Below are 12,175 nucleotides of genomic sequence, written 5' to 3'. Positions count from 1 at the left end.
AGCTTCGCCAATATAGAGCACAGGTAATGTATTGGCACCAGAGGGGCAAACTTCACTATATGTGGAAAATCACTTTGATACTAGTTATTTTCTTTTCCTTCTTTGCATTAACCCCCCCCCCCCCCCCCCCCAACATGATGTGCACATCCAATCCCCTCTGATGAAACCACAAACAAGCTAAAGCAAGCATGGAGTGGTTTTTGTCATGAGAACTAAAGACTAAACCCACTAACCAAAAACCACTGAATGGACCAGAAACCTTGGGTTCCAGAGTAGCCTGATACTCGTAAATAATGCGCTTCAACGCCTTGTGGGCGGTAATAAGTGACAGACAAATGAAATACAGTATCATATTCAAGCCAGCTAACATCTATCCAGGAAACAAAATCAGTAACGACTAGAGTTCCCAAAGCTTGCTAATTGATGGGTTAACCTCCTTTGAGTGGCGCACCCAGCTGGTGATTATAGTTGGGAGGGGGCACTTTTCGGGTCATCTGTTGATAACATGATTATGAAAGGATTGTTCTGGTTGGGGGGTGGGGCAGCGAATGAGCAAACCGACGTGGCCAGAGGGTCTTTATCTGCAGGCAAATCGTCACACCGGTTTGCATTAGGTTGGGTACAGTGGCATCTCGAAAATACATTTTTAGGGAGGGGCGCACACTGGGTCACGGATATAACTGGTGGCATATGTATTTATCTTGACATATGCATATATATAGATACAAATATATACCTTCATACAGAAAGTTGAATCTAATCATTTAAAGCAAATATTGGTGCCTGTATTGCCTCAAATACTGCTTTGCAATGAAGGCACAGACAAATAAATGTTCATTACAAGGTGCAATGTCTGTTTTTTGGTCTTGCCCAAGACCGTACATTCGCTGACAACGTGAGACATTGGTAGCTTCGTTTTTAAGCCAACCAATGGTAAGCAATGGGTGGGCTCTTGGTCATTCTGATCTCAATCGTTAAAGTGTGTGTCCTTTCCTTCCTCTTCTTTTTTAGTCCCTCCCCTTGAGCAGGGACTCATTGTTGTGTCCTTCCACTGATCGCTTTTTCAAGTGCTACTTTTTTATTTTTGTTGAAGCAGCCTATGAGAGTGCATGTGCTTTCTAGCGGTCTCCCACATACGCTTCACCCAACCTCCGTTGTGCACAGTGTTCCAGTCCCTCACCCGTAAGCTTCTCCACCACTCCAAGCCAAATATTCTCGCCTGTGTGCTTTCTCCTTGCCAGCGCAATGTTTCCACACCCCTGTATTGCTCCCCCATCGTTGCCCTGTTTTGCTTCATCCACCATTGGGGATGCGGTGTTGCTTGGCTAAAACCATTGGCAAAGCCAACAGGTCACAAAGGCGAGCTCTATTGGCTTTGCCAATGCTTGCCCCCCCCTGTTACCTCTTGACGCATTCAACAGCTGCTGTGATAAGGTACAAGGCTGCCAGGCACTGATAATAGAGCCGGGCTAAGGGCCCATCAGGCCCACCTCTGGCAGGGAACCAGGATAGGCCGGGGGGTGGGAGGGCATATTTCCGGAAAATAGAAGGGCCAAAGAAAGTGAAGTTTGAGCCTCTCTCTCACCAACACATTTTATGTCTATGCTTTGTGTTTGAGAATAAGTTGCAGGTAGCCTCGAACGTTCTTGAAACGTGAGCCTCGGCTCGGCTGGGGGGACTGTTGGGACTGTTGGGTACGAGTTCCTCTTTCCGTCCCCGGTTATACATCTCTATGCTGGATGGTTAAGGGGGAGGGGAGTTGTGGCCGTGGCTGCGATTGAGGATAACGGTTTTCATCCGGTGGAAAGGGCTGACGGGAAGGTCGGCCGGAAGTCCCCCGAGGTCACATTACACAAGAGGCGGCAGGTTGCTAGGGGAGGAGGCGCATAATAATTAACAAAGCCGCCCCCGCACTGCCCAGGGGAGGCGGCGGCACAGCTGCTACCAGATACGGCGGCATGGGAGATGGATTCAGGCTGATAGGTGAGAGGGGGGGGGGGGTCGGATGGAAGAAGGGCTTCTGGTATATCGTAGGATATCAGAGGCACCATATAAAACCCACAGCTAATAAAGCTCACACCCAATATTCATTTACTTCGAGGTTGTGGATCAAATGAAGCACTTTCACTTTAAAAACAATTGTAAGTTTCGGTTTGACATTTAATAGAAATAAAAATCTAAGCGGCCTTTGAGATTCGAAAAGGGTGGTAGAGGGTGTGATGCTCCGAGGAATGCCTGTTTTGGGGAAGCGAGACTCAATGAAAAGGGCCAAACTTTTATTCAAGGACAGAGTCAGTCGCATATAAAAGAGTGAAACCGCAACAAGCGGCTGCGTGCAGCTTTTAAGATTCACATTCAAAGAGCAAGGTAGCAAGAAAACCAGACTGTGGGAATGTGTCAGACTGGCACAGAGTCCAAAGTGCGCGAGCTATGCGGCGAAGTGCGTTATTTGGCACTGCATGGTGATGAAGGTGTGAAAAGTGTCACTTGGTGCCGGCAGGGAGTGTTGGATTAATGTTTGGCAGGATGCGTTCGAATTATGCAAGGCATATTGGTGGGAGTTACTTGTGTGTTTGGCATTGTTCTGCATTATGTCGTAATTATGGTGTGGGTTGTGATGGGCGAGGTTTTGTTACAAACTTGTAACTGAATTGTAAAAACCACTGCAGAGCCCAGCCGTTACAGGACGAGGAAGTAAAAGTGGGGAAGCTGTGGTAACCATTACATCTTTTTGGGGAGGGTAGACCACACAACCCGCACACCACACTTTCAGAGCCTAGCTGTGGCATCACAATGGCACCTTGAGCTCTAATGCAATAAAGGAACATAGGTCTACAATTGCAATCCGGAACAATAAAAAGAAAAAACATTCACACGTTCGCATACATACGGCCTTTAAGAGCTCTGGGCCCCGGTGCCAAGGCACCTGCTGCACCATTGATAGTACTGCACCTGGAAACAGACACAATTTGTTTTTTGCGTATGCTCGTTTCAATGCAGACAAAGGCCAGTTTTCCACACAGTGCACAAAATTGCATATTTAGGCATCTTTCAACCTGTCTTAGCGTTAAAGGAAGGACAATTGAGAAACAGCATCACTCCCATGTCAACGCGGACAAGGAACAGCCCACAGCTTATGTGAGGCCTGGCTCTCATCAAGTGAGAGACACTCCAGCATTTGGACCACATTTCTCACCTGTTCAGCAATTGCCTGGTGAACTACAGCAGCAAGGTGCAATATTAGGGCGCTACATAGCAGTTAAATAGTCACCAGACACAGTTATGTGTCCTCGCCTTGACTCAGGGTCTCAATCTTAGAAGTGGAAATCTTGTCCTAATGAGTGAGGAGTGCAGGCCCCAGGGTTTAAAGTGCACACCACGAATGTACGCGCTCCTAAACTATATAGAGAGAAAGATGAGGAAAGGTTGGCCCTGAATTGAGCACAGGGGTCCAATACATAAACCCATCCTCATTATTAAGTAGCCCCTTAAATTAGGTGCCTGCAGTTTTTTCTTCCATATTTACAATGACACATAACGAGCAGGCAAAGAGGTAGTGATTGAAAAGTTTGACTCAGACTGAAGCCGTCAGATACATCATAGGGCCACTTGTTGCTTTTTCACTATAGGTACAAAAGTGAAATATAAGCAGCCCTGCCAAGTACCATGCATCAGGGGCTAGACTAATACATTTCAGTGCTGGTGCCTGCAACACCGTGCTAAAATGCATTAGTCACGTATTATAGCGCCCCGGGACAACACTGCGATGAGAAGCGGTGCTAACGAGGCAGCACCAGCCAGCATGCTAAAATGGTCTTGCAGATATGCACATGCCACTGCGCCTCTGCCTGTCGAATGTTAGCACTATGTCGGAGCTGAAATAATCATAAACCATACTGAGTGTTTACGATAACTGAAACATAGGGCGGCCAGGGCTTTACTGATCAATCAGCCATGCCCCACCCCGCCTGCCTCCAAGTCTACTCTGGGCGTGGGTGATCCATGGAGCGTCACCTTGCCAGCAATTTTCATGCAAAGGCACCACCCTATTGGTGGCCAGCAGCGTAACGCACTTCACAGATTGGCCCCAGGTAGACACAATGGTGGGCAGCAGCTTTGTTGTTCTTTGCAGCACCCGCCATCAGCAGACAAGTCAAGTGGCACTTCCTGTGCTGTCCAACCCCTTACAGTGTTATCGGGAGGGTCAGGGTGTTGGTTTGCAGCTGGCTGGACCCATGCCCTCCTAAGCCCCCACACCAGACTGGCCACATATTGCAAGAGATTGTTCTCAGAAAGTCGGCTTCTCAGCTCTTGCCCTCTGATAACATGTTGTTTCAGGAACGGGGGTACAGTGTTTGTCCATTCTCCTGATCCTGGGTCTTTTTCGGTCGGCAGAGCATACAAATGTTTAAGCGTGACCATGACCAGCACTGTAAACAACTCCAGTTGAAGCTTCTGCCAGGCCTCATCCCAGAAAGAAGAAGGCTGGCTGCACCGTACCTGAGAGACAGCCCAGCGTGAGGATGCAGCCAGACACCAGCAACAATTTAGCAGCGACCGGTGATAAATGTTCAGCACACTGGCTGGTGGTAGCCAAGTTCTTCAGAGATCGAAAAACTGAAGTCATTAATTTGGTTAATGCGTATCAATTGCAGCACATTGAAATACCCAACTAGTGTAACATTTTTTTACAGCAAAATGTTTTTCTATCTTACAGATCAACGGATATATGCAGGCCGACACTGAGATAAGAAAATTGTTCTTTGGTATAGATTACCGTATAGATTACCAGCTGCATTTTACTTAAGGCTACTAAAAAATATTAGAGGAAGGTATGGTATGAAAGGGCACAGGACAACCTCACAAATCACAAAGTACCCCATGTCAGTTGCGAGTGGTTTATTTAATCGAGGTACTGCACTTATTGAAACAAGATTTTCTTTTTCTACCATTTTCTTAATCCATTGCTCGTGTTAAGGTGTCATTGAAGGGGTCACACGAGAAGCGAATGTCACTCATAGGTGCCTTGACGGTCGGGTGACTGGTCAGTGGTGACCGAGATAGTGTCACTCATAAGTCGTTGAAATGTCACTCATAGTTTCACTGAAATTATGAAAATGTCACATATAGCAATATGAAAACTTGGCAGCTATGGATAAGTGAGGCAGAAATTTTACAATCAGTGCTCGAAATGGAAGTAGACGGGTGGCTACTCAATATCCCATTGTAACGGTTTGCTACAGAGGCGCGCCACAGTCCGATACAAAATGCCTTTAGGTATTCAGTACTTGAATATTTGAACAACTGGGAACTGATTGGACTTGTATTTTAGCCTTGGCTGGCAGTGAGACTTTTCGGGAAGTGGACAAATAGTGAAAGTTTAGGTGACCTTGCCCCAGCCATGGGCCCTTAACACCTCTGGCTGGCTCCTTCCATTTCAAAGGCCCTCACTACAGTGTACGTGAAGAAGGATGTAAGGGGCAACCTGTGAATTACTGTTAACGAGTTCACTTGCAGGCAGCTCATGAGGAAGTGGTTGCTCACTCTATGACTGTGCCCAGAGGTGCGTGTCGACGGGGCAGTGTGCACCGCTGCACGACCGCAGCGTGCTCGGAGCGGCACGTCCCCTGATGCGGCCCGCCCTTCATGCTGCCGCTGGATGGAAGGGGCGGGCTCTCGGAGCGGAGGGGGGCGCGGCCGCGTGCGCTGCGGCTGACGGAAGAGCGTCCCAGGCTCAGAGACACGTCACTCTCCGGCCGCTTCATAGACGCGCGCTGCCGCCGCTTCCGGGTACAGTGCTCGCGCTGTGCAAGGCGAGCGGCGTCAGGAGATGCGTCGCGCGAGCTTCCTAGCGACCATGGGGCTGAGGGGTTGCCCGTTCCTGCTGCTCTGCCTCCTCGCGCTCGATGGGGCCTCCCCGGAGAAGGGGGCCCCCGGCTCTGCGTCTCACAGGTGCTTCTGCCAGGTGACGGGCTTCCTGGACGACTGCACCTGCGACGTCGAGACCATCGACAGCTTCAACAACGGCCAGCTCTTCCCCAAGCTGCGCCGGCTGCTGGAGCGCGACTACTTCCGTTACTATAAAGCCAACCTGAAGAAGCCCTGCCCGTTCTGGCACCAGGAGAGCCACTGCGGGCTGAGGGACTGCGCCGTGCTGCCCTGCGAGCGAGGAGACGTGCCGCCGGGGCTCCAGTACTCCGAGAGGACTAATGGGAAGCGGGCGTGTAGCAGCCCCGGGTGTCAAGGAGACGGGAGGCAGGGCAGCTCCAGCCCTGGCGAAGGTGAGGGAGCAGGGCCTTTGGGGGCCAACGACGGGGTAGCTGGGGCAGAGTGCGAGCAAGCAGAGCGGCTGGGGGCCGTGGATGAATCTCTGAGCGCAGAGACCCAGCAGGCCATGCTGCAATGGGCTCGACATGATGACAACTCTGATAGCTTCTGCGAGGTGGACGACGAAACCTGCCCCGATGCCGAGTACGTGGACCTTCTCCTCAACCCTGAGCGCTACACCGGGTATAAGGGTCCGGATGCCTGGAAGATCTGGAATAGCATCTATGAAGAGAACTGCTTCAAACCGCAAGCCATCAAACGGCCTTTCAACCCCATGGTCTCCAGTCATGGGTCTGCCGATGATGGGGAGACCTTCTACAGATGGCTTGAAGGTCTCTGCCTGGAGAAGAGGGCGTTCTACAAACTCATATCAGGACTGCATGCTAGTATCAATGTGCATCTCAGTGCTAGATACCTCATGCATGACACATGGGCTGCACCCATATGGGGGCCAAATGTGACGGAATTCCAGCTGAGGTTTGACCCTGTCCTAACCAAGGGTGAAGGGCCACGCAGACTCAAGAATCTCTACTTCATCTATCTCATTGAGTTGCGGGCAGCGTCCAAGGTCTTGCCATACTTTGAGCGCCCTGGTACTAGCCTATTCACAGGCAATATCACTATTGACACTGAGACTAAGGACTTACTGGTCGAAGTTCTGCAGGCTGCACGTGCCTTCCCTCTCCATTTTGATGAGAACTCACTCTTCGCTGGGAGTAAGAAAGAGGCCGCAAAGCTAAAGGAAGAATTCCGGCTGCGCTTCCGGAACATCTCGCGGATCATGGATTGTGTAGGCTGCATCAAATGCCGCCTTTGGGGCAAACTACAGACCCAAGGTCTGGGAACTGCCCTCAAGATTCTTTTTTCTGAGAAACAGATAGAAAATTTGCCAGAAAGCGGTCCATCTTACGGCTTCCAGCTCAGCCGTCAGGAAATTGTGGCCTTCTTCAACGCATTTGGACGTATCGCAACCAGCGTTTACGAGCTGGAGCGTTTCCGTAAAATTCTGCATGATGAACTGTGATCCCTTTCATAGACATGTGGGATTCACCATTAATGTTTACAGATGGACAGGTCACAAACAATGACAAATGGGCCTTCCTTGAATTTGAAAATCTGCACCTGTGAAGAGGACACCATTTAGAGCACCATGAAGGCTTCTGACTGGGCAGTGTTGGCATTTGCAAACTGTCATGGCAAATGCCTAGCAGTGGAAGAATCTAGCTTTCTTGAATGATTTTTTTTTTTTAAATGTATTTCTTTCTACTGTAAATGATTAACTATACTGTATGTACTATTCCATGTGGTAATATTTTGTGGTTAAGTAGGACACGCGATTATAACAAATGATGTCATACGGGTAAAATATATATTTATATTGCATCCCCATGGTTTTTGGGGTAGTTGGGAAGACACATTTAGTGGACAAGACTAGTTTCATGGATATCTACGTTGCCCAACACTCATTATTTATGTCAGCGAACGGCCTAGTCGCAATACAGTTAACTTATTGAGGCCTTTTCATTGTCCACTGGAGAAAGAAGGCAGGGGGTGGTTATATATTGATTAGTGCTTTGTCCTTGTTCCGACTATATGAATGATTAAATATTTTTATTCTAGCGATTCAGCAGCAGTTTTTAGTTTCCGGTTAAAGTAAGGGGTCAATTTTACTCAACTGAAAATGTTGGGAATATGTAAATGGTGAATTTAGGTTTTCAGCTCCTTGTAAAACTGTCAGTTCATTTGCTGCAGCAAAATCTGAATTTTTTTTTTTTTAAGTTCTCTTCGACCCGCTTTCCTTGCCGATACCCACTTTAAAGCTCTGATGCGTACTTTGTAAGATGTTATGCAACCTGTAGATAGACAGATGCAGCCTAAAGCTTCACTTTTCAGATTAAAGGATGCGCATTTTTTATTCCCCAATAATATTTATTTCTAATAGAGGAAATGGTGAATTGGACAGCATCTCAAAGCAGGAGACAAAAATAAACATCAAGTAGATTTAGGTTTGCTTTTCAATTGGTCAAATGTAAAAGGCAATGCACTCTGTTTAACAGTACCTTCACAAATGTTGGACTGAGGTTCCTGCGCCCACTGGAAGTTATCTGTATTCTGCTGCCTCTGTTGATCATTAATATATTTGTTGTTAAATACTGCAGACTGAGCACCTGAAAGCATTTCCTTGTGGAGTGTTGCACTGCATAACTCACCACCTTACATCAGCCTGGTTTTGTGCAGAATTTTGAACTTTCCTACACTTTTTTCACATTCCTGTGTTAAGGCAAAAGGCCAATACAATAAAATGAGTTACTTGATAAAGTAATATGTTTTAGTATTTATTTTCCGGTGTTTTGGAGGGACCTTTTAGAGGATTAAATAGATTGGGGGGGTTTAAACACTTCTACACCGTACACTTGTGAGCCACTCCATATTCTGGTTCAGGTTTGCACCCCACCACCCTACTGCTTCATGGACCTTAGAGACCTTTGTCTCCAAAACCTGCCTCGATCATGTTCTGGTTGGGGGAGGGGGGGGGGGGGGAATAATCAATTCTTGGATCCTACGACCTTTATGACTTTTTAACATCTGCATTCTTGCCTTTGCCCTCTCTTGGTTCCGACCCATACCTGGCTTTCCTGTGCCTTGCCTGGTGTCTGCTGGTTTCCCTGGTCGCCTTGTTTCCCAGTTCGGCCTCCCCTTCATTGGAGGTTCCCAGAGTCGTGCACCTGCTCGATTTCTGGCACCTCGCCCTCTCCCTCCACCTGTGCTCCTCCCCTGAGCCTGCATCTATTTTAGTTTAAAGCCCAGAGTGCGGGCTGCTGCTGAGCCTGCGCTCAGTTTGATCCTGCTACTATATCTCGGGCTTGCATTTTGTTTCTGTTTTTCATAGTTGTTGGATTCCATGTTTCTGTCCTCATTAGTTAATTGCCTTGCCTGCTCAAAAGTTATTTGGGTCTGTTGCCGGTCTCTTGTTTGCCTACCTCCTTGTTTTTGTTTGCATTGTTCCTAGTTTCAACTGCACACATCCAGACCCAACTTGTATATGCCAATTCCTTTTCTTGTATTCTTTGTTCCTATTCTGACTGCATATTCCTGTCTTACTTCTGCGTATCAGTCTTGTCTAACACTTCTTCCAGTCCAGCTTTACCCTGAGCACAGTTCATGTGTACCTTACAATGTACCCCTCTGTCTTTGTTGGTTATATCATTATCCTATTTTTCATGCCAGTTAGACTCCAAGGCTTGCACCTTTGGCATAGAGAACCGCCCTGGGCAACTTCTTCGTAGGAGCTGCAGACTGTCTCCCTGAATTCTGAGTGATTAAGTAAGATCTTTTTAGTCTTGGAGATATCACTGACAAGGAGCAGAAAAAACGTAATTTATATTAATTTGTCTGTAGTTTCCCTGCTTTTACCTTCCTAGAATTGTTACCGTCAGTTTTGCCCTGCAGAGGTCTCAGTTGGCTATCTACGTTAGCCTCCGTCCTACATTTCTCCCAGCCTTTAGGTACTCTTGCTTACATTTAACCCCTTTTCTGGAAAGCCCTTGTCCATGCAAAGAGCAAGCCTTCCCAAATCACCTCGCCTTGTCCCAGACAGATCTCTGCCAGGACATAGTCCATGCATATATTTGGAACGTCCCTTGCAGCAGAATGCTTCCGTGATCACATCATTTAAGACTCTAGCTACAGTACAGATCTCTCAGATCCCATGTAACAACACACCTCTGCCCTCTCATTCCCAGTTCTCCTCTACCATATTAATTTGCCTGATTCATCCAACCCCTCCAGCTCCATACAAGAGTGTATCATCCTCCGATTTGTTTTTTTTTCCCTCAAGTTAAATTCTATCCAGATATGTAGTTTTATATTATGCGGCGTTTGCCATTTACTTGACGCCTTCCTGCTACTGGAGTATAGATGAGATGTGGGGCTATAATTGTGGGTTCATGCTGGAGACTCAATGGTGAGAGTTGTATGAACAGGAGCGTGAATGATGTAGTTTGAATGGAGACTCTATAGTGCAAAGTTGTGCTTCTAGGCAAGGAGATTAGGGGGCGCTAGCAACTCCCTGACCACAACTGTACTATATATTCCGTAGGCTATCTGCTCTGTATTTTGCAGTGGTGATTCGGTCTGGCAGCCTTCCTTCCCTCCTAACTACAGTCATCTGTTTTGTATTTGTCATACCTTTACGAGCTATAGGATTAGTGCCTTCAAACAATCTATGGAGATGCATGTAAAAGTAGTTGTGTTGCCATATTTTAGGCTAAGACCATTATGACACCCTGGTTCTGTTCCCAATACATAGAACGGATTGGTCCAGGCATTGCTCGTGTCTTAGAAAAATGAGTGATGGCACACTGGATATGCCAGGCACAAGAAGAATTGTACAAATGCACTCTATGTTCCAGTTTCTGCCAGCCTGGTTTTTTCCTCCCGTTTGAGTTTGTAGTAGAGATGTGTAATTCCAAGCCTTTAAGTTTTCACGTTTCCTGATTGCGGGAGATCCCCTGTTCCCCTGGCCTTGGATAGAGGGATCTCCCAGGTTTTTCTCTTGGGTTTTTTGATATACTAAACTCATGGGTGAGTTGGCAGCCAGCAGCCATGGTTTTTTGCATTCAGCCCGTTTATACTTTTGTGGGACAGGGAACAACCGTGTCGTAACAAATGAAGATAGTTGCAATATGAAAGGATGGGATGTAGCAGGTCAAGGCAAAGCAGTATAGAAAAGGTAACCCGAAAGCTGAGGGGCAATATGAACTTGGCTGAGCCTCCAAGGTGGCAATACTCATTATGCTTGATTCTCAGCCAGCAAACTTAGGGGACAGAAAAGAATAGCCATCCTGGCAGTCCATTCCCGAACCTGTACGCCTTTACATCCACTACAGAGGTGTCCTTCACAGCCAGGCTTTTTTTTTCCTGATGCTCTTCAAATAAGAAACCTCATATCCATCAGATATAGAGTCCTCGGAAACAGGATAGGGATCGCTTTTCGGAGTCCCCAGATTGTGGGAAAAATCCTGGTGGCGAAAGAGGAGGGTGTTATATTAAAATCAGGGCTCACCAGATTTAGCATGGGAACATTGGTGTTGTTTAAGAGGAAGAATTAAAGCGAGGATAGTTACCTTTACGTGACTGGAGTGCGCCTGGAAAAAGCTAAGTACATATGAAAGTGAATGAGCAGTTACCATGTACAAGGACTAGCCAGGCTTAATGGCAGGCTACCTTAAGTTAGTTTGATTGTGGCAGGGTTGTTGGGTAAGGTGGCACGAAAGTCCTTTCCTCAGCTGGTCACGTCAAGTGGCGTTCTACTGACTCCTCTCCCTTTTGTAGGGTCTCTAAATCAGCAACGCAGTTAAGAGCGATTATAGACCGTTTCAACTAAAAACTTCTACGTGGATGGAAACGCTGTGCATCCCTACCAATAAATGTTACAATCTGCAACAAGAACCTCCCGCTGGAGGATTCTACTGCACTGGTTGTCAGCATAGCCTGGCTCGGGGGGGGGGGGGGTGTACCCCACCGCAGCCTTAATTTTTTTTTTTTTGGGCAGCTTCGGTCCCCTCATCCTGATCTATGTGGTAACTGGTGGTTATGGCAATAAGTTTCTAGCTCACAGACCTTTTTACCTGTACCCTTGAAGTGCCATCTGGCTTTGCTTGTACAAAGTGACTCCAGTCCCCAATAACTATTGTCTTAACCCATCATGTGGTTAGTGGGTCATGGGAGAATTTTAATGTACAAGGGTAAAATTGAGGTGTTTAGGGGGGTACATAGTGTGCCTGCTGCATGAGATAGTGGGCTTTGTTGTAATTTTTTCTTTGCACTTTTGTAGATGTGAACAACT

At 47.2% G+C, this 12,175-nt stretch overlaps 3 protein-coding genes across 4 annotated transcripts in view; 2 read left to right on the top strand and 1 right to left on the bottom strand.

Annotated features, from left to right (window-relative positions):
- CERS2 (ceramide synthase 2) overlaps positions 1 to 12,175 on the bottom strand; it is a 148,349-nt gene that overhangs the window by 67,825 nt on the left and 68,349 nt on the right. The gene's annotated exons all lie outside the window — the stretch shown is intronic.
- The window catches only part of ANXA9 (annexin A9), a 288,305-nt gene continuing 278,014 nt past the window's right edge, over positions 1,885 to 12,175 (top strand). Inside the window, exon 1 of the mRNA XM_085639696.1 lies at positions 1,885 to 1,983. The gene's annotated coding sequence lies outside the window, so the exon portion shown is untranslated. The remainder of the gene's footprint in view (positions 1,984 to 12,175) is intronic.
- On the top strand, positions 5,746 to 8,650 carry ERO1A (endoplasmic reticulum oxidoreductase 1 alpha). The gene has a single exon (XM_085639695.1). The coding sequence runs from the start codon at positions 5,831 to 5,833 to the stop codon at positions 7,349 to 7,351; it is 1,521 nt and encodes a 506-aa protein (XP_085495821.1). The 5' UTR covers positions 5,746 to 5,830; the 3' UTR covers positions 7,352 to 8,650.

This window comes from Triturus cristatus, chromosome 12 (assembly GCF_964204655.1).
Source record: "Triturus cristatus chromosome 12, aTriCri1.1, whole genome shotgun sequence".
Taxonomy (NCBI): Eukaryota; Metazoa; Chordata; class Amphibia; order Caudata; family Salamandridae; genus Triturus; species Triturus cristatus.
The sequence above is the reverse complement of the archived record's forward strand: the minus strand, read 5'-3'. Positions and strand labels throughout refer to the sequence as shown.

Bases quoted from the DNA above. Each gene is read 5' to 3' on its own strand.
- ERO1A (XM_085639695.1), top strand. From the start codon at position 5,831: ATGCGTCGCGCGAGCTTCCTAGCGACCATGGGGCTGAGGGGTTGCCCG.